This window comes from Mytilus trossulus, chromosome 3 (assembly GCF_036588685.1).
Source record: "Mytilus trossulus isolate FHL-02 chromosome 3, PNRI_Mtr1.1.1.hap1, whole genome shotgun sequence".
NCBI lineage: Eukaryota > Metazoa > Mollusca > Bivalvia > Mytilida > Mytilidae > Mytilus > Mytilus trossulus.
In genome coordinates, this window is record NC_086375.1 from 13586448 (window position 1) to 13614212 (window position 27765).

The 27765-nt window shown below is 32.1% G+C and overlaps 1 protein-coding gene across 1 annotated transcript; it reads left to right on the plus strand.

Moving 5' to 3' along the window:
- The first annotated feature begins 5631 nt into the window (after positions 1–5631).
- Positions 5632–6540, plus strand: LOC134710412 (E3 SUMO-protein ligase ZBED1-like). The gene is made up of 2 exons (XM_063570767.1): positions 5632–5823; positions 6205–6540. The coding sequence occupies exons 1-2, from the start codon at positions 5647–5649 to the stop codon at positions 6538–6540; spliced, it is 513 nt and encodes a 170-aa protein (XP_063426837.1). The 5' UTR covers positions 5632–5646.
- The last annotated feature ends 21225 nt before the right edge of the window (positions 6541–27765 follow it).

The following is a 27765-nucleotide window of genomic DNA, read 5'->3' on the forward strand; positions in this document are numbered from 1 at the left end:
TATCTGATTACTGTTATTTCTAAATGTCTAGCAGCAAATACTAGTTAAAAAAATACAGTTAAAAAATACATCATATATGAATCATAATTGCCAATGAGATAAATATCCATCAAAGTTGAATTCGGTGAATGTAAGTTGCTGTAAACAGCCTTCAACAATGAAAAAAACCCATCTCATAAGGTAAGGCATTAAATTTTTTGACATGACAAAGGAAGGGCAAAAAATGCCTGTTGGATATTCAAACGCAAAGATCGAAATTAAGCTGACAATGTCATTGCTTAAAATAACAAAAGACAAACAGACAAATAATAGTACACATGACACATCATAGACAAACGAGGACTAGGTAATACGAACCCTAAAAAGAGACACAAATGCCAGGTTTATGAGGAAAAAACAACAAAAACAAATAAAATAGCTGATAGCAACCACATGTCCTTGATGTTTGACAGGAACATATTGTTTTTTGTTTTGGGTGGAGGAAGGGATCAAACTGTTTAACCCTTTACTTATCCTTGACAGTAATGTAGGAAAAAATCTGATAAAAAATCTCTTGATTCTGATTTAGATAAATTTATAAATGTGGTAGATAATAGAATATCACATTTTGATTTTTTTTTTAGAAGTAAGTAATAGAGTACGATGCCACTTATAGTGGACATTTCGTCACCGAGGGTATCACCAGCCCAGTAGACAACACCTTAGCGATTAAGTGTTGACATGAATATCAATAATGTGGTCATTTATATATTTCCTGTTAACAAAACTTTGAGTTTTTCAGAAAAAAAACTATGGATTTCTTAGGCATAGATAACCTTCGCCGTATTTGGCACAATTTTTGGGAAGTTGGGATCCTTAATGCACTTCAACTTTGTACTAGTTTGGCTTTGTTTTGTGATTTTATGTTTTATAAATATTTTGATATGACCGTCACTGATGAGTCTTATTTAGACGAAACGCGCGTCTGGCGTACTTAATAATAATCCTGGTACATTTGATAACTATTTACACCACTGGGTCGATGCCACTGCTGGTAGACGTTTCGTCCCTATCAATAATGTGGTCATTTATAAATTTCTTGTTTACAAAACTATGAATTTATCGGAAAAACTAAGGATTTTCTTATCCTAGACATAGATTACCATAGCCGTATTTTGCACAACTTTTTTTAAATTTTGAATCCTTAATGCACTTCAACTTTGTACTTGTTTGGCTTTTTAAATATTTTGATATAAGCGTCACTGGTGAGTCTAATGTAGACGAAACGCGCGTCTGGCGTACTTAATCATAATCCTGGTACCTATGATTACTTATTAGATAAACTTCGTACTTTTGATGGTCTTCTTGATTTTATTGACAGTTTTGATTTTTCTACTCTATACACTGCACTTCCACACTATCTTATTCAAACAAAAGTTTTCCTATTTAATTAAATGGTCGTTTAGTAAATCTGAATGCAAATATATTTGCTGCAACTCATTTAAAGCCTTCTTCTCTAATGAGAAAGATAAATATGCTATATATACTTACCGGAGGTGTGATAAGATGATTGAAGCTGTTAATTTTCTCCTTGATAATATGTAGGTACGTTTCGGCAAAAAGGTTTGTCGACTACGAATCACAGTTGATGATTTAACTCAGTAAAGACCCGTCGTAATATTTAATTGATATATTCAACAACAATTTCCGTTATCTTGATGATATTTTTTTCGTTAAATAATGAAGAATTTTGTAAATATAGTGCTGAAACTTAAGCAAAGGAGCTTACTTCAAATAAATCACATTTAAACGTTATTGACTGTCCTTTCCTACATTTAGATATTTCGATATTAAAGGGGAAACTTCACCCTAAAATTTACGACAAAAGGGACGATTTTTCGTTCCCTATTGTTAATTTTCCATTTTTTGATGGTTATGATTCTTTGGCACCATCTTACGGTGTTAATATTTCACAGCTCGTTCCTTAAGCTGGGTTCACACATTCACGATTTTTACTGCCGTCCTTGACAGGACCATTCCCGATTAAAATTTGTCAAAAGTCTGATCAAGATCCTGTGAATCGTGGATGGAAATTCGATTTGTATCTTTCGCCAGGTAAAATTCGACCGAGTCTGTCACGACTGCGTCCCGATTCTACCGAATGTAATCCGACAGAGATCAGATAGTGACAAGACAGTGAACCGACGCTGACGGAAGTTGTCCGTTCGAAAACTGTCGGCATAATCGGGATGATCAGGTACTGTCGGAAAGTAATCCTATCACGGTCCGCTCTATCGCATTGCAAACGGCTTTGTCTGGTCTCAGTCGTATTGTATTCTGTTATTGTCGGGACATCTCCAGATCATTCCCGTTCCACAGGACACCGTCCCGAATACACAGAACATTGTTAGGAATTTGATCCGATACAGCAGAATCTGTCACGACATAGGCACGATTGTAATCCGACTAGACAAAATCGGCTGAGTTTCCCCGAATGTTACGGGACGCACCTAACTGTCGGGGTGCTTTGCCGAACTATTCGGACCCTTCCCGACCAGTAGGAATCTGTTACGAACTAAAACGACTGCGTTCAGACAATAATAGGACATTCCAGATAATTGAGGATACTAATCCGACTTTTTCACTTTTCGTGTCGTATCGCTGTCTGATCTCAAACGGGAGCAATAATCGGCAATGTGTGAACCCCGCATTATGCCCGTGTCTGTTGTGACGTTTTTTTTTATTTTAACGAACGCAATCTATCTATTACTGGCAAATTATTAAACCAGGGATATCATTACCATACATCACTAAATTTATAAAGATTTGGTTTTGAAGTTTGGTTGTACCTGTTGAAATTTATTTCAAACGGGATAGCACATCCTCATTTTTACGGAAATGTTGTTAACCGTGCCCGGAAATTTAGAAATGATCCTGGTAAAGTTATCCTTACTTTAAATAAAGTTTTTCTCAGGGGTTACCAGTTCAACGTTGTGATAAGATCATTGAATATTGATTTTATAGGTATAAATATTGATTTTTTTTATCAGTAAGTAAGTAAGTAATAAACAAACTAAATATTACTAGTATGCTATATACATATACATATTCATTGGTATACAATCTGTCAATATCTGTATTTTGGAATTGTACAAGGTCCTGTTTTTCTTTAAAAAAAGAAGATGTGGTATGATTGCCAATGAAACAACTATCAACAATAGATCAAAATGACAGACATTAACAACTTTAGGTCACCGTATGGCCTTCAATATTGAGCAAAGCCCATACCTCATAGTCAGCTATAAAATTAAAAAACTAACGGCCTTATTTATATAAAAAAAATGTATGAAAAACAAAAATGTAACACATAAACTGACGACAACTACGAAATTACAGTCTCTGACTGTTTATGACGTCTTTACACTAAATCCATTGGATGTTGGATGAGTACGGGTTGATAATTAAGTCTTAGATGCATGCTTGTTTTATCGGTTTTAAGAAGCATTGAACTAGCTGTCAGTTAACTGCGAGGACTCTCAGATCTGTTCCTAGTGTCCTTTTGTTTTTGGGATGTACAACTACCCGGCCACGTCTACTTGTATTTTTGTCCATCTGATGAGTTTAGCCTTTTTTAACTGATTTTATAGTTCGTTCTTATGTTAAATTGTAATTTTATCACACTGTCCCAGGTAAGTGGGAGAATTGGGATCCCGCTAACATGTTTAACCGCGCCACAATATGTCTGTATGTGTCTGTCCCAAGCCAGGAGCCTATAATTCAGTGGTTGTCGTTTGTTTATGTGTTACATATTTATTAGTTTTCTCGTTTGAATTGTTTTACATTATCATTTCGGGGCCTTTTATTGCTGACTATGCGGTATGGGCTTTTCTCATTGTTGAAAGTCGTACGGTGATCTAAAGTTGTTAATTTCTGTGTCATTTTGGTCTCTTAGTGAGAGTTGTCTAATTGGCAAGCAAACCTAATCTTCTTTATTATATGTAACAGCAAAATATAATAATTAACTAAACATAATAAGTAATTGAATGCATATTCAGGGTGATTATTTCTAGCTATTCTATGATATGTCCTAAAAAAATTACAGACATAACAAGTCAGATGGTTATCTTGCCTACAACAAAAGTAAAAAATGATGAGACTAATGTATTTCTATACGTCTTTCGGGGCAACAGCGAAAACTATTTGTTTGATGCTTAAGTTGCACAAGGTAGACGATCTGGATGTTTCATACCTTTTATGCAGATGCAGATAACTAAAGTCGCAAAGTTCTGTCTGTCATATGTCCATTGTCATTGACATCTTTTTGCTGGTTCTGTGAGTGCTCTTTTGCCATAAAAACTCACTTATCAGTTAAAGCATGACTCTAATATATTGGATCCTTGCAAGTTCTACAGTGTCCACCCGACAGTGTTCACCTGGCTCGACTTCATTTCATGGATCAGCTATCAAGGTTAATTGTATGTGGTTTGTTCTATTTCACAGATACTATAAGCAATGGGGACACTTTATTTGGTGTATGAAATAATTATTAGGGGTACATGTCTGTTTGTATAAAAAGGAAATGTGGTATTGTTTGGCAGGTTTCATGACGTAAATATGTTTAGAAGGGTTCAGTTACCATGAACCTCTTTTATATGTTTCAGTGGTCAATGTTCAATTTAAAATTAGGTCAGATACTTTCAAAAATAGGCTGACTATATTTGTTTTCATGTCTGTCTGGCACGTTTCATCTGACATAATCTTCATGTACATAAAACTTTTATAATTTTAAGATACTATATAAGGCACAAAAATGTCAGCATCCACCTCAAGAGCTAACAAAACCTCTTGAACAGACTCATTAAGACGGAATATATAAGTAGTTATGATACGGTTGTCAGGTCGTTAAAGATTGTATATTTTGACTCTATTATTAATCCACTTAAAGGATCTTTGCATCGCTAAAGAGTTTATTTTAAAACCAGTTGTTTGCAGACATGGGGTAATTGAAATATGTAATTGTAATTGACTGTAATTAATTACAATTTATCATGTAATTGAATGTAATGTGTAATTGAGCATTTTTTTCAATTACATGTAATTGAATGTAATTAATTACATAGCCAAAATTGCCTGTAATTGACAATTACTTTTCAATTACAAGTCAATTACATTTGAAATTTTGGATCAAAAGATTAAATCTTGTGTTTTCTCAAAAAATTATTAAAAGCAATAATCTTAACAAATGTTGTAAGCTGACAAAGAAAAGCCTTCACAGTATACTTTCTGTATTAACACAACCATGGTAGATTCTTCATTTTGTATTGAATGATAAAAAAAATGTAGACACATGCCATAATTTTAAAAGAAACCACTAGGAAGTCACTGTCTTGACCTTAATTAGTAGATTTAGATAGATATTTTAAGACATTGATTTAACATAATTAACTTTATTCAAGGACTTAAATAACCAATAAATATAACCTCTGGCTATTTGTTTTATTACAAACTATATAATGACTGTTTTTATAACAGTTATGTTAAACAGATATAAGGCTAATTAGAGAGAGATAAATATACCCTAGGGCCTATAGGTACATGTTTAAATTCTTGAAGGGATAATGCATATGACAAAATCTCACTTGCAAAATTTGTTCACTATATATATGAATGTTGAAAGAAAACATTTTATCAGATTTAAAAATTAGCTCCAAGAGTGTACTGGAACATTTTACTGTTCCTGATGACTTCCAAAATGGAAATACTTTCAAAGGAAAATGTATGCATTGTGGCACCCTCATTAGTGGAAGTTATAAAGTTACATCCAACTTTGTTACACATATGAAGGTAATACTATATAAGAATTTTAAAAATTAATAAATTCATAATGCTTCTTTTTCATTTCTAACCAGATTTCATTTATCTTATATCCTCTAATAGCTTACATTTAAATTTGGAAAATATTTTGTTTATTAAATTAATTAGTTGTGATTAAAACTAAAGTTTATTTTTGTTTTAAGAAGTCAGATTTCTAAATCACTTATTTAAGATAAATAATTTGAATAAGCTGGGATAAAAATGAAAATCATTTCAAAAAATAAAAAATAGTGCTCTTTTTTTTGTATCATTTACAATCAAATAAATTTAAATAAATGTAAAATTTCAATAGGTAAATTAAAACAATTTAATATTTTCAAGATATTAAATAAGGCCTTTTGTAATTTTCAGAGAAAACACAGAGATTTGTACATTCTGCATTCTGAGAATAAAGAAATTCAACCAACATTGACACAATGCATAAAAAAAAGTGTAAAATATTCACCGTCTGATCCAAAACAGTTAGAAATGACAAATGCTCTTATAATGTTCATAGCTGGGGATCTTTTACCACTCTCTATTGTCGAAAGTGAAGAATTTAAAAACTTGATAGAAAAAGCTGACACTAAGTATCAAGTGCCTAGCAGAAAGCATTTATCTTCGAAACTTCTACATGAAAAATCGGTTGAAATAAAAAATAACCTTATAACTATAGAGCAATGTATAATACTTATGTACATATCATAGAATAAATGCATGTTTTCAATGTTTTATCTTAATTTTCCTTTCAAATGTAATTGAAGTAATTAATTACATTTGCCAAGTAATTGGAATGTAATAAATTACATTGGTAAAAAAAGTCAAATGTAATGTGTAAGTTAATTGAAGATTTTGTAATTGTAATTGAATGTAATTAATTACTTTCAAATGTAATTGACCCCATGTCTGGTTGTTTGCATGATATTGGTTATGGTCTTCTCATCTATTTCACAATGGAATGATACTAAATGGGAAGGATCCTGCTTGAATTTCTTATGATGAAGATATCATATTTCAATCAGTATAATTAATTGCGGTCTGGAGCCGTCAAGTTATTATAAATTACTAGTAGTCCTTTTTTGATTTACGTAGCATTGTCGTTTTGCTTAGTTTCTCTTGTTACCCATTCTGACATCGGATTCGGACTTCTTTTGAACTGCGTTTAATTGTGCGTTTTGCTGTGTGTTTGTTTTTTCCTACATTGGCTAGCTGTACAAATGTATATGGGAGGATTGAGATCCCACAAAACATATTCAACCCCGCCGCATTTTTGTGCCTGTCACAGGTCAGGAGCCTCTTACCTTTGTTAGTCTTGTCTTATATTTATTTTTATTTTTTTAGTTTTTGAGTTGACTAAACTAGTACGCATTTTTGTTAAGGGAATAGTTGAAGCTCACTTCAGGTGCTGGATTTTTTCGCTAGGTTTAATACCTATGGTTGAATTGGTTTATTTTTCCCGTTGTTGGGATTGTTTATGTAAACTATTCTCCATTTTATTCTCAATTAATGGCCAACATTAGCAAATACAAATCTTCAAGCGAAGTTTGGTTTGGTCATGACTTTAATAAACCAATTCTGTTTTACACTTGAGAAAAGAATACTATGGGGAAATTTGTATTTTATAAGAAAACTGTAATGATTTAATATTTTATTTTCCAGTTTGATATGATAATAATTATATATAAACTTGATATGATAATTAAGGCAAGAAGGTAGTAACGTAAGCATAAAATGGCACAAAGTATGAAAAACAAATATAATCATAATGTGACTGTAGAAAGTAATACTAGTAGTATATAAAGTAGTAACAATAATAAATAAAATGGTAGTGGGAATGGGCATTGTTCATTGTTGAAAGCCGTACGGTACCCTAAAGTTGTTAATGTCTGCGTCATTTTGGTCTCTTGTGGACAGTTGTCTCATTGGCAATCATACCACATCGTTTTTATAAGGCGCAAACTTATGGTTATTCATTCTGCGGCGTATCTTAGTTGGTATATTCTTTTATCTACATATTATATGTAAGAAATATTTTCTTGATATATTAGATTTTAACTTTATTAAATAGTAGATGAGGTATGATTGCAAATGAGACAAATGACAGAGAAATGAATTATAGGTGACTGTACGGCCTTCAACAATGAGTAAAGCCCATACCGCGTAGTCAGCTATAAAAGGCCGTGAAATGACAATGCAAAACAATTCAAACAAGAAAAACTAAGGGCATAATTTAAGAACAAAAAAAGAACTAAAACAATTATGTAACGCATAAACAAAATAGAACCGCCGAATTACAGGCTCCTGACTAGGGACATGCAAATACCTACAGAATGTTGCGGGGTTAACCACATTAGTAGTATCCCAACCCTCCCAATAACCTAAGACAGTGGTATGACAGTACAACATAAGAAAGAACTATTGAAATCAATTGAAAAAGGCAAAACTCATCAGATGGATACCCATACAAATACGATATAGAGTGAACGTGTCAGGGTACTTATATATCAAACAACAAAAATGCAGATATGAGAGTACTCGCAGTTTCGAACAGCTTGTTCAAAGCCACTTACAATTCATGAAAAAATATCATGCACCTATGACTGGTTATCAATCAGTACGGATCCGACATCCAATGAATTTAGTATAAAAAAAAATAGTGTATGTTAATTTTAGTTTAAACGAAAAATATATATAAAGCAATTAGATGTTTAATTATTCATTAAACAAATTAAGTCAATTTGATTTCAAACATGAAATTGTCACTTTGCTTTGTTAAGATAAAAACTTATTTATCATTGGGATACTTTTTAACTCTATTCGAAATTAAAACAAGTGCCATTAAGGCGTTTCGTGTTGCCCTATAAATTATTTAAAACATTTAAATAAAAGTGTAATTTCTGTATAAAAATGCCAATATAAAACGATCCTTATATAGACAAAATATTTAAGGTTTCCAATTAAGTAAGTTTAAAAAAAAAGTCCTGTTCAGTTACCACGTACATCGATCTTTCTTGAATATCCCTATCTCTAAGTACTATGACCACACAATAGTACCAGAAACTTTCTTTTAGTTTCTATCACTTAAACGATAGCCAGTTTTAGGTTGCACTGACTTACAAATACAGACAGTTGGACAGGTTGGCAGCAATTTTTAACAGGAATATTGACAGTATCACTGTTTGAGTTTGTACTATGGTTTTGACAGAGTGAATAAATCCCATACCTTTATTTGACACATTTGATTTTTCATAATCTTGATAAAATTCCGTACAATCAACGGTACACTGCCGACTCGTCTTCATGTTCCACTAAAGAATTGTCCATTAAATTAACTAATATTCCTCCCGCAGTGAAAGAGCGTCTTCAGAAATACTGTGAAACTGTTAACCGCGTAGTGGTATTAAACATATGTGGATTCTTAAAAATTCTAAAGAACTTCTTGATAATTTTAAATCTCGGTCTTTTTCGGAAATAATTTCTATCAAAACTTTTGATTTTCAACCCTCACTACAAAACAAATAAAATTTGTACTTGACCAGTAGTTAACCATTTTATACCAGTCTAAACCATACTCGAACTAGTCTGAACCATACTCGACCTAGTCTGATCCGTACTCGACCTAGTCTGAACCTCACTCGACCTAGTCTGAACCATACTCTACCAAGTCTTAACCAAGCTAAACCTATTCTTTGTATCTATCAACTGAATTTATCAGTTTAGGAAATATCTTTTAAATAAAAAAGAAATTAAAAATGTATTCAATATAGTACTAAAATTTCACAATAATCAATCTTCATACAAGTTCAACACAATATTAACCAACAGTAACATAATAATATATACCAACTTTAAAATATAAATAAAGCAAGCTGATCAAATAATCAAAAACATGAATTGTGACTAATATTTTAAATATTATTCAAAATTTTATGAATATGGTAACAGTAAAAAATTATTATAATTAGTTTAAGTAACTTTTGTCAAATTAAAGACATGGCATACATAAAGCACTTTAATATGGTCTTATTACCTTAGTACATGTGTTTTTACAGGTAAAAAGACAGACCTATTTTCTTAAATTCGCGTATTACTTATTTAGCATATTCGAAAAGCCTTGTTATTTAAGTTAAACAGGATGTTGAAATTTTTAATAACCAGACTGAAAAAAATAGAACGAGTACAGGTCGAGAATGGGGTAAGAATGTTTCAGACTGGTCGAGTAATAGTTTAGACTATTTTCAACGGCAAAGATAAGGGTCTAGTACGATTCAGTACGGTCGAGTATGGTTCAGACTAGGGTCTAGTAATATTAAGTTAAAATCAGACCAATTCAGACTGGTCGAGTAAAAATCAGTACAGTCGAGTACAGATATAGGCCATTTCAGACTTAAATGGTTTGTAGTGCCTGTATACCACCATTCCACATTTGAATTTGAAAAATCGTTTGAAAGAAATAATCCATAATTCCTTACAGCATAAAAATGGTAGTATACGCTATAAATTTATAACTTGGGAATATACTAAGACATATTTTGTTTGTACTGAAAAACAAAAGGGTAAAACATGCTACACAGAAGAACAAATGATCAGTACGCTGGGGTTTCTTATTGACAACATATTTGTTACATTTGGAGATAGACTTTTTCAACAAATTGTCGGCATTCCTATGGGAACAAACTGTGCGCCTCTACTTGTCGACATCTTTTTATTTTCATATGAATAGGAGTTCAAATGGGATATACATTTCCCAACATATTTGATATTCAAGAGCTTGCAGCGCCTACTCATACGTTGTAAAACGTCCCCAGTGTCTGATCAGAAAGTCGATGAACCAGAGTATGTTAAAGAACATCTCGTCCTTTTCCTAAAAAAGTTCATCGGAAGGTACCAAGACCTTGTTGATAAATATTCCGTATCAATTTCACAAATAATAAATGATGGTCTTGGTGTATAGATTCTGCGTACTGACGTTTTTTATTCACTTAACAACGTGCTATATTGTTCGTTCGTTTGTCTTTATTCTATTGGTTTTATTACTTTTCTGGTTGGATTGTTTTTTGTGATATCCATTTGACGTGACTCGGTACTTATACATTTCATCAATGTGTTTGTATTATCTTTCATTTTTGCTGATGTGTTTAGTGTATGTGACTTTTTGTGTTTCTTTGGTTCTTATAACGTAATTCTGTACTTTGAAATCCCGTCATTATTTTTTAGTTGTATTATAAATTATAAAATACGTTGAACGACAAACGACAAAGCAATAGAGTCGAGTAGAGGTATTAACCATTTTTGGATTCTCAGAAATTCTACAGAACTTCTTGACAATTTTAAATTTAGGGTCTATTTCTGAAACAAATGCTAACATCGTTTTGATTTTTTAATCCTGTAAGCCAACATTTCCCATGTGAAATTATAAAATTGTTTTGTGTAAACATTGAACGACTACGTTTTTTCTTACTGACGTATACATTTTCTGACGTCAAACCTGCAAAGCAATGAATGTGTAGATTTTAAGATTGTAACACAGTGATGACTGCTTTACTCATATTTTGATAATTTTATTTATTATGTCTGTTTTGTTCACGCATCGCTGTTGATATAACGGAATTTGATGAGTCTGTTGTAAAATAGAGAGGTTTAGCGCTATAAAACCAGGTTCAATCATTTTCTACATTTGAAAATGCCTGTACCAAGTCAGGAATATGACAGTTGTTGACCATTCGTGTGATGTGTTTTGTCAATTGATTTTGCCATGTGATTAGGGACTTTGCGATTGATTTTTCGGAGTCCAGTATTTTTGTGATTTTCATTTTGCTTTCTAAACTGTCTTTGATTCTGATGTTTTGTTTTATACTTTTAAGGTAAAATCTATCACGTAAAGAATAAAAATATTATAGACATTATGGCTACAAAAAGCAATCATTGTTTTTTAAAAAGGTCGATGAATTCAAATTTCTAGTTCAAAAAAGGGCAAAAGGGTAAAATCATAAAAATACTGTCAGTGACCTCCAACAAAAATTCAAAACGGAACGTCTCTAAGCAAATTTCAAAATCAAAAGCTCAAACACATCAAACGAATGGATTACAACTGTCATATTCCTGACTTGGTACATGCATTTTCTATGTAGAATAGGTATCAGGATTATAATTCAGTACGCCAGACGCGCGTTTAGTCTACATAAGACTCATCAGTGACGCTCATATCAAAATCTTTATAAAGCCAAACAAGTAAAAAGTTGAAAAGCACTGAGGATCCAAAATTCCAAAAAGGTAATTTGCTGTATTAAAATTGGTTTTAAAGCGAAAAACCTCTAACTTGAGTGACAGTCGAATCAAAGTCATTCAAAGTTTATAATGAAGTATAAAACCTTAAATGAGTTTTAAAAATATCCATTTGAAATATGATTGTATATCTTAATACATGTAATAAATAGCAAGTTCATATTATGTTATACATAATATTTTGTTTTATTCAAAAAGTGGTAGTTTAATAACAAGACTATACGCATAACATAACTATATATTACGGATTACAAATGTGTCGAGGTTTGTGATTGGATAACAGAACAGAGATGTCAGAATATATTCAGGAAACTGCCGGGGTATATACGACGTTTTTATCCCCAATTGGGACCTCAAAAACGTCATCAAAACATCGGTTACTATGTGACGTAGTCAAAAGCTACCAGACTGTCAGAGGCTCACAGAGGGAAAATAGTGACGTGCTTCAGTCAATAATACATTTTTGAAACAAAATCACGCAATTTACACTTTTAATACTTAAATTTAATGTTAAAAGTTTTATTATAAATTATTACATACACGATAGAATTATGTTCACAGCAAATTAGAAAATCCTTCACATATGACGAACATATCAGTTCGGTTTTTCAATATATATGTGTTTGTCAATGAATACCTGCACTGGAAAATAACATTTAGTCAGGGTAATCCGTAATATATGTGTAATTCAGGTCTCAGAAAGGGTATATACCGTGACATTCCCGGCTTAGGGCCTATATCCCCTTCGCCTTCGGCTCAGGGGATATAAACTCTAAGCCGGGAATGTCACAGTATATACCCTGTCTGAGACCTGAATAACATATAATATCCAGCCAGATCACAAGCATGATACTACGATACATCAGTATAAAACATTCAGTATTTGCTTTAAATTTAACTCTGACTTGTACATTGTTTTAAAGAGTTGTAAATTTAAAAAGCCTGAGATATGTTTTTGCATTGAAAGAGGTAGTTTTATTAAAACACAAAACCGGATACATAACCATATTTGTGGACATACCACATGTATGTAATGTATGTAATTCTATTACATAAGTGTAAAACATTCAACATGTTGCTTTATATGTACCCTCACTCTTATGTTGCCAAAAAAGTAAAAAAGTTGTAAAACCATAGCCTTAGATTTGCTTTTTATGAAAGGAGATAGTTTAATAAAAAAAACAAAATAAAAAAATGTAACAATTTGTTTAGCCATACCACCTGTAGATAACTTCAATATGTAAGTGTTAAAAAATCAGTAAAAGAGGGACGAAAGATATCAAAGGGACAGTCAAACTCGTAAATCAAAAACAAACTGACAAGGCCATGGCTAAAAATGAAAAAGACAAACAGACAAACAATAGTGCACATGACACAACATAGAAAACCAAAGAACAAACATTACGAACCCCACCAAAACTAGGGGTGATCTCAGATGCTTCGGAAGGGTAAGCATATCCTGCTCCACATGTGACACCCGTCGTGTTGCTTATGTGATATCAAATCCGGTAAATAGTCTAATTCGGTAGGTCACATTCATGAAAGGGAAGGGGATTGTGGATACGACGTAACTTGCTCTTAATTGACTTTGACTCGTACTTTGTTTTAAAATATTAAAAAAAGATTTTAAACTATAGCTTAATTAAGGTAGCATTCTCTTTTTTGTCAAACATAAAACGGAAATTAAACTAAATTAATTTTTGTAATGGTGACATTTAAATTTATAAATGTTAATGAGAATACTGTAATGTGAGTATTATAAGTTCTAGCTCTGTATAGGAACATAGTTTGTTATCATGCTCACACATGTGCAGGTGTTTTAGTGAAAATGCCAAATTGAGTTTTAACAAAGAAGATGAATTGATTCAATTGAAAGAAATGTGCCTTTTACAATTGAGAATTACGTTGTATTTGGAAGTCTGGGATTTTTTTAAAAATGAATGTGGAAAATGTATTCTTGAATTTCTTGAATTTCAAGCAACTTATTCAGGATTGTTCTACATAATTTTTATGAAAACGAGATTTTTAGCAGTTGTTACTCATCATATAAAATTAAAGGACAAAATGTGCCAATGAGACGCATAAAGTCAATATGAAGAAGTCAATATAGTATTTAAAACATTTTAGAGAGGAGATGACTCGTTTGGTCGGTACATACAGCAGTTTAAGTGTGGACTAAAGACAGATTCTCAGTTATAAAAATACATAACTCATTGTGCGCAAGATTGTGCGAAAAGAAGAAACTAAAAAAATAGTAAAATGAGTTTCTTAACATCTGCTTGAGGCAAACAAAAGATAAAGAACTGACACCAATTCGGGACATAAGGAGAAGGGTAAACTTACACTGTTTTATCCCAACCAGGGAGAAAACAGGAACAACGAAATATTTATATGGTATGATTGTACGCTTCGATAAAAAAAAACAGTTTTGTCGTATTAGAATAGAAATGATGTCTTGTGTACGCGTGTCTTGTGTACATAAATTTCAATCACATGACATTCTAGTCTAAATAACTGGAAGAGATTATAGTTTGTCTACATACAAATCAATCAGAAAACAGTATAGTCTAAATAACCAGAAAAGATTATAGTTCGTCTACATACTAATCAAACAGATAAAAATATAGTCTAATTTATCAGAAAAGATAAAACTTGTCTACAAATACATCAATCAAAAAACCAATATGGTCTTATAAACTGCATCTAATAAAATAACACCTATCTAAGTTCATCATGAAATAATAACGTTAATAGACAATTATGGCACGTGTATAAAGGCATCAACCACATAACAGTATAGTCTTGATTATCAAAGACAATTATGACAAGTCTAAAAAGGTATCAATCACATAACAGTATAGTCTTAATTATGAAAAACAATAATGACAAGTCTAAGAAGGCATCAATCACATATAATACCAGTATAGTCTTAATTATCAAAGACCATTATGATATGTCAACATAAACATCAATCAGATATATAACACCATAGTCTAAATTTCTAGAAATAAAAACAATAATGCCCAAGTCGATATAAGCATGTTAGCACCAAACGTATATCAATATGATATAAATTATTAAAGATGACAATGGCATGTTTACATACATATCAATCAGATAACAAAATAGTATAAATTACTGAATAAGAATAAATGGAATTTATCGTAATGGTCTCAGAATCAAGTATGAAAATATTTGAACGAGACATTGAATTATGTAGAATAACAATGATTATTGATTACTTCGACACTGATGTTTGCATATAAAACACAATTGGTATCAAACACAAGCCATTGTTATATGAATTATACTGCAACACTGAATTTAAAAAAAAATTGGTAAATTGATATATAAATTCCTAACTATATATATTCTTTATTTGCAAAACATACAAACACCAATTTTGGTTATGGCAAATACATTAACAAAACAAACATAATCAAACATAATGAAAACTATATCTACAGAAACATTTTATCAACTTCTCAAACAAGGTTTGGTATACAGTCAGCGACTGTTTATCACAGATGTTTATAAGTCAATTGTAAAGCTGTCATTTGTCTGAAAGATCTGCAAGAAAATGTTGGTAGCGATTAAATGGAAAGTTTGCAGTTCATAATGATATTCTACAGTGCCTGAATTACCAACAAAAATAGTTCATAGATTTTTTTGAAACCATGACAAATTGCTGTTCATTATTTAAAAGTGACATAAGCAGCTTTGATCTTTGCATCTGTTACAGATTTTATTTTGTGAACACGATCTGTATGTATCGGCATAAATCTTAAACTTCATGTAAATACTTTACAAATCATGATCTTAAATTTATAATTCAGTAAAGTTTTACCCTTATGAGATGCACTTTCATTTCAATTAAAAATTTGTAGATATTTTCAATATAAAAACCGGTCAATAAAACTTACTAATAAGTTCATTATCTTATTTGCAGGTCTATCGGAACTTTAATTGTGCTAATTTTCATGTTAAAATTTGCAATTAATTCACTGTGCAATATTTGCGGGTAAGGCAATGCATTCAATAGAAAAGAAAAATAAATTTGGCGTTAGGGTATTTAATTATCGATGTTTCATTTATTTATCCCTTAATAAATATGTTACTTAAACAAAAACCAGTATATGGATATTTCAAACATTTGAGCTAATGTTACACATATTCAGATAAGGACTTTGAAAATCATGAAATTAGCCCAAAGACGTATTCAACTGTTTCCATTGCATAGTGTTTGATACTTGTTTAATTTTTTATACTGTATCTTAATATGGTTGTTAATATTTTTTAGTTAGAAGTGAAAGGAATTTAACATGTTTAAGAAGGTTCTATTCACATGATTCACGTACACACTATTGCACTTACCTAAATATACTTTTAAAGTCTCTCGTCGTGTTTTCCTACCATAGCCAAGCTGGCATCACCAGGAACACCATCTGTTTCAGCTAATGAAGTCAATATAATAACATAGGTAATTGTAAAATGACATTTTATCATGCAAACGCACATTTTTCTATTCAACCACAGGTGTAAACGGAACATAAAGTGATACAAGTATAGCATAAATAAATAAATGTCGATGTCTCATATATTGCAGTATCCATAGCAGTGTCGATTTTTAACTGAACGAGTGATAGTTTTACAAATTTGATATTTAAGCTCGAATGCTAAACTGTAGGATAAAACAATTAACATACATTAAATATTTTGTCAGATGGCTCACTGACGGCAAGCTTCCCCTGATTTGTCACTAAGCAAACCAATTTAACTAGATTCCTTAGTTAAATATAGCATTACTCCTTCAAAAATCAACCGATAAATTGTTATGGAAATGCACATCTACATAATAAGTATGTCTTCAGATTTTAAAAGTTTGTAAAGATAAATACAACATTTCCCAAACCTGTACATACATTGTTTATCTAAGTGCACAAGAACGATTAACGACAATATAAGTTTAGATAAAAATAATTGTAGGAAGGCTTATCGATATAACAATTACCATTTACACGCTGAACGAAGGTAAGATAATTACTGTATCATTAATGGGAACATTGTCAATATAACAAGAAGCTGTACATGTTTTAAAGCTAGGTACAGTTCCCAGAGATTCATAATACAAAACAGTTCATCAAATGTACTCAGATCCTGAATCATCTTGTTTAGAACAATCGTAGTACAAAAATGAAATATTTATTTTCATTATGTAAAAGGGCATGCCATATTATGTATAAATGATTTTAGAAACCCTCCGTAAATGAGTCTTGATCGCTCTGAAGGATAAGACCACCATTGACTTTTTCATTTATATTAGTATTCTTTTTCAAAGATTATTTAAAGGTGCACGTATTTACTATTTGAATCAATCGGGTACCGTGTATATTTACAAAAGATCAAATTATTTCGTGTTTCACAACAATTCCTACTGAATAAGCTTATCAAGTCCACATAATCAGTGTCAAATAAACGTTTGCAGAGGTCCCTAAAAATATGTCAGTGTGTTATGTCTTTGGATTAAGGATGTATGTACTCCTTTGACATTACTCGAATCTAACTTTTTTTAACCTGATTTTTGGGTTTATATGTCTGTAAAAAGATAATTGGTGAAGAAGAAATCATATGGTGGTGCACTTCTTTTTTGTTTCGGCCCTTTGAAAATACCCAATTTTGATGATTATTCCATGTTTCACAAATTTTGACCCATTATTGGGCTATTATCATGAAAAAAATAACATTTCCACAATTAAACTTTTGTTCATTCTTTCAATAAAGATAAAGTAGATCAATCTGAATAAATTGAACTTTTAAGCACTATAGATAGGTGTTAATAGAAGAAAGTTGTGAAATATTTTGATGCTTTTTCGGGTCAAATTTACCACGCTGCAAATTTTATAAATTTATAATTTTTTCTCTTATTTAAGAACAAAAGATATTATTTCAACATTTTTGTTATGAATGATTTAAAAAATACATATGTAAGAAATCGAAAAAGTTAAAAGTGATATGGGATGTACATCTTCCTGGTAAAATAATTTTTTGTACCTCTCACCCATTTCCACTTGTAACACATGTTTTGAAAATAATTCCATAACGAGATTTCAACGAGACTGAAACGTCATAAGAACTCATCCTCAAGTTATTTTATGGTTAAACATGTAAAAGTCCAAAATTACTTAAAAAAACATCAAGTTGATTGAAAGTCGAGTATGTTGTCAAGACATGACGAAAAATATAATGGCAACCAAATTATATAGATAGGAAGATGTGGTATGAGTGCTAAATAAGACAATTCTCCACCCAAGTCACAATGTGTAAAGGTAGACCACTATCTGTCAAAGTACGGTCTTCAACATGAAGCCCTGGCTCACGCCATGCGTGAAAGCTTTAGGCAAAATGGTTTCTTGAGAAAGTTTCACCAAGATATTGCAGCCTACAATTTATGATATGTTCGAAAAATCTAGATATCAACTGCAAATGAAAAAGTGAGTACATGTATGACTATGAAATAGTAAAATAGTAAAATAAGCATCAAACTGAACAAGACCAATATAAAATCCTCTTGTGATAATATTGCTCTTGTTTTACAAAGCAAAGGTTTTGAAATATTTTTGTTTTTCTCGACAAGGTATTATAAAACAAAGATTATAATAACACGTTTGGAATTCCTATAATGACGTCATACTAAATATAAATATAGATTAATATTGACTTTTAGTATCGTAAAGTAAACGTCAAAGAAATATCACAGGATTTTAAAAGGAAAATTAACGGATAGTTTGTTAAATCTAATAACAAATGTTTGTTTAGCTCTTTTAAAGAAAACAATCCGAAAACTCTGATTCCAAAATCATTAATATGAAACATAACACAGTTGAAAGTCTTGGAAAGTTGAAATGAAAACCAAGTCAACGGTGAAGGTCTTAAAATTGCTTAACAGCAATAAAATCCAAATAAAGAAATATTCATTGAAATGTGTCTTGCAACACAAAATGTCACTACAAAATGGACCAGAATATTTCAACCTATGAGGGTGAGTGGGTGAGAGGGGTTAAATACCTTTTGATGTCCTCTTCTTGAAGCAGCAATATCCTCCCGCACATGTTGCACAGACAGCTGACAATACACCACACACTATTCCAAGTATTCTTGCAATTGTCAAACCAGTGCTATAATCCTTGGTAGTGACTTTTTCTATTTAAAAATAATAACTGTTGACAATATTTTTAGAGCAGGTTTTCAAATGGTAAAACAATATGTCTACTTAAAGTCATAAGAAACGAGTGACCGGTGAAGAATAATGTTCTTCCAATTCTTGAACCAATGCATACAAACATCATAAACTTAGTTTTCTGTACACGAATTTATCATCTTTTTCGTGTAAATTTCGTATAACCGTCAATTTTTTTTCAATCGGTCAGTGTTGTTGTGAAAATATGGCAGGTAATTAAAGTTCGTGTTTTGAAGCCGAAGTTTAACGATTGTCACCTGTTTGTCAACAATCGACAAAAAATCAACAAAAAGCATGGAAATTGAGCACGTGTTTAACATGTAAATTTAGATAATAGTTTATTTTAAGGAAATCCATGCGTATTGTGATCACTGGATTTTTACGAGATGGGTCACATTCAGCTCACTTTGCATACGGAAAATATGTCGGGGAAATTGCTTCCCGGAAGGAAGCAATTAAAATAAAAAAAGTAAACTTCTTATTGAACAACAAAAGTAATTTATTATACTTCACGTAAAAATGCCATATTTTGATTGACTTATACGAGGGTGTTAATTTACTCTATCACATGGCTGAGAGGGTAAATTTGTTTTTGAATGTTACCCTCTCGTCTAGACCAATCAAATTCGATAGTTTAAAGGACAATGAATTGAATTTACATAAAGTAACAAAAACTGATATGATATATTACTTATGTCTGGTGTAGTGTTAACGAATTATATTTTACCTGGTGTCGTCGTAGTGTAAACGAAACGTTGTGGGCATGATTTAATGTAACCTAGTATTGGCCATGTTGTAGTGTAAGTTATAGGTTGTGAGCATGATGGACTGTGATCGGGTGTTTGTGTAGTGAAAATGATAGGCTGTGACCATGATTGACTGTTACCTGGTGTTGTTGTATTGTAAATGATAGGCTGTGGACATGATTGACAGTTAGCTGGTGTTTGTGCTGTGTGAATGATAGGTTGTGATCATGAATGACTGTTGTTAACAGAGGACAATTAAACTAAAATATTACCTGGTGTTGGTGTTGTGTAAATGATAGGCTGTGCGCATGATTGACTGTTATTTACAGAGGATACCGAGAGTATCCATAACTCTTCTGTTATGGAGCCATAAATACGAGTTTTGAAGTCCCATGTTATTGTCAGATTTTTAAATTTTGGTAAATCTTGCGGTAAACACCACCATCCCTGAAGGTCATCACATTTAATAACCTAGGAAATAAATTAGGAACCAGTGATTTTGATTGTTGTGTTGATAGTTACTGAAACATTTATCTTATTCAGCAATCAGCCAACTTTTGTACAAAAATAATGGTACTTTATGATGCTTCCATCAAAAATGAATTGTTAACATCACTGTTCTCATAATAGTTCATTTTGGGGACTTCGTGTCCTTTCCATTAAATAAAACATGAACAGCAATGAAGAATAAAAAAAATTCTATGATTAAATTAAGAAATAATTCAAGGGGCCTTGACTATATCGTGATTTAACCACGGGTTGTCCCTTTATCATACGACAAAGACGGCAATTGCTTTGGATCGAAGCGCTCTAGGTGAAGGCATTATTTACCGTTCCCTTAAATAAATGCACCATCAAATTGATGCAAAAGAATGGAACAAACTGAATTAGTGACATGCTTAAACTATTTACAATGACGTATTTAGAAAGGTTTGGATGAATTCAAATAATAAATTTACATAAATGTATTATATGTATAAAAGACAACGACTTATAACACATTTCAGCATCGTTTGTTTGAGTTTCCTTGTTGTGATGATTTTCGGTTTCATAAGCGTGTATTTACCCGTAAATTCTTATATTCGGACTGGAACTATTCACTTCTGTGTATCAATCATATTCAAAAGGCCTTTCGTTAATATATAATACCACATCTCACTATTTCTATAGTGTGCATGCAAATCGGATATCACTTGAGGAAACGGTTCCGCACTATCTGCATAGGGTCCATAGCTGGTCTATTTAAAGCCATAATTTCTTTCTAATCCAATATACCCTCATTTCAATTATGTCAGTCAAGCTTTCCAAACATTTAAATTTGTTAGTTTACTGTGCAAACACTGCATATGTCTTTAATGAGGTCTTTCCACAGAATATATACTTCTTCTGAATATATTTTTTTTCTTCCGCCTAATTTTGTTCTTGCGACAAATATTTGTTTCGCAATATGTCACTTAGATATTTCTCGTATTGTATCGTATAATTTATGCGCTTTTAAATTTCACCTTGCTTAGACGAAAAATATTCTTTGTAAGAGTTATCTACCCAAACACTGTTTTACTTGTACTTTCATTTCCTCCGTAACAGTAAAAGAAAGCGACAAATTTATTTGATAAAATTGCTCGTTATATTCTTTTCATAATTTGCCCTATTTTGAAGGAAGCAATTAGAACATATGATAGTTATTTCCCCTTATGCATTTGAAATAAGTTATATGCATTTCTATCTTATAAACCTTAAGCAGTAGAGACCTGGAATCTTTTGAATTAAAGTCCTTGATCCAACAAAAAGATAGAAAATCAGGTCAAGGTCAAAGGTCAAAGTCAAGTTCACAATTTTGACTTTTGCTTATTTTTACATTTTCTCCTATACTTTTAAAGATATATATATATATAAACGTTTAAATAAACCGGATGTAGCCATTTTTCACTTTTTTTTTATAAAAAAGTACTCGGAATTTTAGATTTTTAGTAAATAAGATACATTAATTTATCACTGAAGACTAGAAATGACTTTCGATCCACCGGAAGTGCCCAATTATCTCTTGATTTAATAACAAAAGTAGAAAGAAACTATATATTTTCGGAATCAGTGTGAAAAAAGCTATCATATTAGACTAGAACAGACAAAATCATCTCCCTTATGGTGTAACACCACTAATTCAGGCCCGGCCAGAAAGCACATACCAGAAAGAAGTACACATTTAACACAAAATAGTTCCTACACATGAGTGTTATTTTCAAAATATGTAGAATATTTAGGTATTTTTGGCATCAAATGAAAGCTGAAGATCTGGGGATCATTGTAGAACACTTTTGGACTTTAATTTTGAATATAAAAGAAAATGCATCAAATCTTAAAAAGAGGGTACATTTTGTCTGTTTGTCAGATCTGAAGTACCTGTTTTGGTACATCTGAGTTCCGGGAACCAGTTCTTTCTTATATGCCATTAAAGGTATGTTGTTTTTTTTTAGTTCAAGACACCATAAAATTTTGCTTTGACATGCAATGATTGCCACTTTATTTGAACTTAAAATAAAAGAGGGGTGCCTGCTTGAAACGGAGGAATTTAACATAGAAAGCAATGGGACCATGAATTAGTGGTGTACTTCCTTATTTCACTCAAAAGCATATCAAAAACCAGTTATGTATTGCATCAGTATAAAGTAACCAGTTTCTTATTAGATTTTCTTAAATGTGGACAGACCTTTAATTGTTCTTTGAACAATTGGTTTTTAATTGTTTATTTAATATGTATGAAGCTTTTGCCGCTGGATGATAAGCAAATAATAATCAATCAATCTGTATTTATATTTAATACAAACCGAAAAACACATTAATTGATTTTAAAAACCTTAGTCGGAGGACCAATATAAGGTCCTTGTCGGAAATACTCCTTAAAACTTACCAAAGTGAAAAAAGAATCCATCTGAATGAAAAGTCTCAGGTAGTTGTCTCTAGAATTCCTTCTACACTGAAGGGTATTGCTTAGAAGTGCTAGGTGGAAACATATCTTCTTCGTACTGCTCTGTACATCTATGTTAGCACTGCATGTTTTATTTTCTAAATCATACCGTTCATGCCGGCTATTTGGAGCAAGCTTTAATTTATACATTTGAAGGGAATCTTCCAAACAACCATCCATTCTACACGGAAAGGAAGAGTTAACTGAAATGGATAAATACAATTCATTTTTACTGTATTCCCTTAAGCTTCATGTAATGTTGAAATGTAAGCGGTATATTCAACATTGCCATCAAGTGCCATAAAAATGAGGTCAAGGTCCAATTGCTTCATATAAAAGTTTGAATCACTTGTTTCTGGGAATAAAAAAATTACAGATATATTGAGTTGATAAGAATATTTTTTAAATACAGCTATTTACTGTTCACGTCATGCTTAATCTCTCAAAGGAAGTAACCGACAAAATTGATAAGATATTTTGATTTAGTGCAGTTCATACTTTGGCAGTTCAGTTTATGATAACATTTATGGCAAAAATCTGTGCGCAATGGCATTCGACAATTTGATTATCAGGTGAGGTTTCGGCCGTTAACATGTATCGCAAATGACATTGCGTAATCAATTTCTTTTGACGTTACGTGATTTTTTTTCAACAATTTAACAAGAAATATTATTATAAGCTCTTCAAAAGCAAATTTTCAAATTATCTTCATTTAAATACGTCACAATCCCCACCCTAAAAATTTCATAAAAACAACCACAAGGATTTAAAAAAACATCCATATGATCCCTATACTAACACCGCTAAAAGAGGGACGAACGACACCAGATCGACAGTCAAACTCACAAATTTAAAATAAAACTGATAACGTCAAACAACAGTTCACATTACACAACACAAAAAACTAAAGAATAAGCAACACGAAACCCACCAAAACTAGGGGTGATAACATGTTCACAATAATGACCAAAACTTATACTCACATTTGAAAGTTGGTATTTTAGATTGTATCACATCAAGTACAGTTATATCTGAGAGAGCACACTTAGAACATTCTTTCATTGAGAAAAGTATCATTCCATTTCCAGTCAAGTCTGTATGCTGATGGGACTTGAAACTGTCTAAAACTCTGAACACTAATGTAAAATCCAGTGTCGGCCATCTTATTTTTACAGATCCCTTAAAAGTGCAATCAAACTTCTGCAAAAATAAAAATATCAAATTATAAAACTGTAATCATTGATACATCTTGCCTCATTGAAAACAAATTTCAAGCTTGGCAAAATGTATATTTGCAAATAATTCCACTTTATTTTAAAAATGAACCATCATATATAATTTTTGTCCTATCTGATATCAGTTGTTTATTAGAAGGTAACTACAAATTTGCACTTTGTTTGTCAGTATGGCCACCTAATCATTTTGTCTGTTGTTACTCCATCTATCGGTTTGATATTTCGTAAAGAGTCATATCATAAAAAGTTTGAGATTGTTTTCGCTTTGAGCCTTTCTTGCCCATGTCGTCGACAGAAAATTGCGCGAAATTATAAGTTGTCCACATCTTTTTGGGGTGACTAATTCGTCATTTCCTGGATCTTTTAATATACATTCTCGCTTGAATAATGATAAGATGACAAATCCTTTCTAAAAGAGGGGCGAAATGTATCAGAGGGACAGTCAAGTCCGACTCATTCCTAAAAAATAAACTGACAACGCCATAGCTAAAATAATCTAAACTAATGATCCACGTAGTGCTTGTCCCCAGCAAGTGTAAACTTATCCGATGTAAACATTATGGAATTATATGCGACTGACATGCAAGTGAGAAGTTAAGCTATCTATAAAACCATGTGTAATTTACAATTTGTTGCATGAGAAAATGCCTGTGCAAAGTCATTCGGTTGATGTGTTTGATGTGTTTGAGCTTTTGAGTGTACCATTTGATAAATGACCTACGTTTTGCTATTTTTACTTTTTACTGAACTTTAAGATCTTTTACTTTAATCAGAGAACTAAGCATCTATTAACTTGATTATTTGTATCTTACTTTAATTGGGAAACCAAGTGAAGATTCACCAGCATACAATTAGACTTCAAAAAAACATTTATCAGCAGTTAGTGGCGTAGATGTGTCTGTTTGGAATGTCATTTCCAGATCGTACATTGGGGGTTTATAAACGTCAACTAGAGCTCGAAATTTGTAAGATGTTATATTATGTTCAACCAAGCTCTTCCAGTCCATAAAATCATAGCTGAAATAGACAACTTCTGTTTCGTTGCCTTCAAGTTTTACCTCTCTTCCAGAGATCTTAGGTATTTCATTTTCTAAAACGTACAACAAATTTAATTAGTTTGGACATATTTGTTTATGGTATAACACCATTAATTCGAGCCCGGCAAGAAAGCACACACCAGAAAGAAGTACATATTTAACACAAAAAAGTTTCTACGCATGAGTGTAACTTTCAAATTATGTAGGATATTTATGTATTTTTGGCATCAAATGAAAGCTGAAGGACTAGTTGATTATTGAAGAACACCTTTGGACTTAGACCTAGATATTATTTGAAAACAAAACTGAACCAAATTTTAAAAAGAGGGTACATTTTGTGTGATTGTCAGATCTGAAGTACCTGTTTTGGAACATCCGTAGTTCTGGGAACCAGTTCTGTCTTATATGCCTTTAAAGGTATGTTGATTTTTTCCGGTACAAGACACCATAAAGTGTTGCTTTGATATGTAATGGTTACCACTTTATGTGAACTTAAAATGGAAGAGGCATGTCTACTTAAAATGGAGCAATTTAACAAAGAAAGCAATGGTACCATGATTTAGTGGTGTACTTCCTTATAGTGGATTGGGAAACAAGTAATTGCAACTTATATTAATCTCTTGTGCAATTTGTAGCGGCATTACCCTGCTCTTTTTCGAAATCAACAAGGGTGTCGTTTACGTGCAATACATACTGCTATCTCTTCACACGGGTCAGACATTTATGATCCCCTTCCGACGAACTATCATGGTTTCTCCAGACCATACTCTTAGATCGTGTCAAGGGAAATCCGAAAATTCAGTCTCTAACATTTTCTCTCAAGAATATCTACTCATACTTATAGACAAACATAGAGCATCAATATCTTCTCATACTTATAGACAAACATAGACCATCAATATATACTCATACTTATAGACAAACAAAGACACATATTGACCATCAACATCTATTCATACTGGTAGACACATATTGACCATCAACATCTATTCATAATGGTAGACACATATTGATTTTCAATATCTACTCATACTGATAAACACACATCGAAGATAACTTCTCATACTGGTAGACACACATTGAACATCAATAACTACTCATACTGGTAAACACATATTGACCAGCAATATCTACTCATACTGGAAGACACCAATTGACCATCAATATCTACTCATACTGGTAAAAACACGTTGACCATCAATATCTACTCATACTGGTAAAAACACGTTGACCATCAATATCTACTCATACTGGTGAAAACACGTTGACCATCAATATCTACTCACACTGGTGAAAACACGTTGACCATCAATATCACTCACACTGGTGAAAACACGTTGACCATCAATATCACTCATACTGGTGAAAACACGTTGAACATCAATATCTACTCATACTGGTGAAAACACGTTGACCATCAATATCACTCATACTGGTGAAAACACGTTGACCATCAATATCTACTCACACTGGTGAAAACACGTTGACCATCAATATCACTCACACTGGTGAAAACACGTTGACCATCAATATCACTCATACTGGTGAAAACACGTTGACCATCAATATCACTCATACTGGTGAAAACACGTTGACCATCAATATCTACTCATACTGGTGAAAACACGTTGACCATCAATATCACTCACACTGGTGAAAACACGTTGACCATCAATATCACTCATACTGGTGAAAACACGTTGACCATCAATATCACTCATACTGGTAGATAAGCATAGACCATCAATATGCACAAGGTATACCAGTACTTAGACAAACATAGACCATCAATATCTTCCCATACTGGTAGACACACATTGACCATCAATATCTACTCATACTGGTAGACACCCATTGACCATCAATATCTACTCATACTGGTAGACACCCATTGACCATCAATATCTACTCATACAGGTAGCCACCCATTGACCATCAGTATTCACAAGGTATACCAATATTTAGACAAACATTAATCATCAATATCTACTTGTAATTGTAGACGCACATTGACCATCTATATCTACTCATACTTTAAACATATTAACCATCAATATATAGTCAAAATTGTAGCCAAAAATTGACCATTGACAATTTTTTTTTCCTTTGAGTGAACACATATTAAAATTGTTCAAAATATCGAGTGGTAATATTTGTCTTTCTCAAGAACTTTATCATCATAATATAATCTTACTTGTACAGTTCCGACTGTTCCAGTTTTTCCATTCTGCGTGCCCAGGCGAAGTTTCTACACATCTCACTTCCACATAATCCTTATTAATTTCATTTTGTTTCCAACCATATCCTTGTTTGCAGATCTTTTTCTCGTAGTAATTGGAGCAGGTTGAAACGTGATATGTCTTGTTTGGTACAGCGTTAACTATTGTAGATTCATCCACTTGAGGAACTGTACATCCTAATACTTAAA

What these genes read in the sequence shown, in the direction of transcription:
- LOC134710412 (XM_063570767.1), top strand. Translation starts at nt 5,647, where the DNA reads ATGTTGAAAGAAAACATTTTATCAGATTTAAAAATTAGCTCCAAGAGT. An exon ending in ACTTTGTTACACATATGAAG is followed by an intron (nt 5,824 to 6,204) that starts GTAATACTATAT and finishes TGTAATTTTCAG; the next exon opens with AGAAAACACAGAGATTTGTA.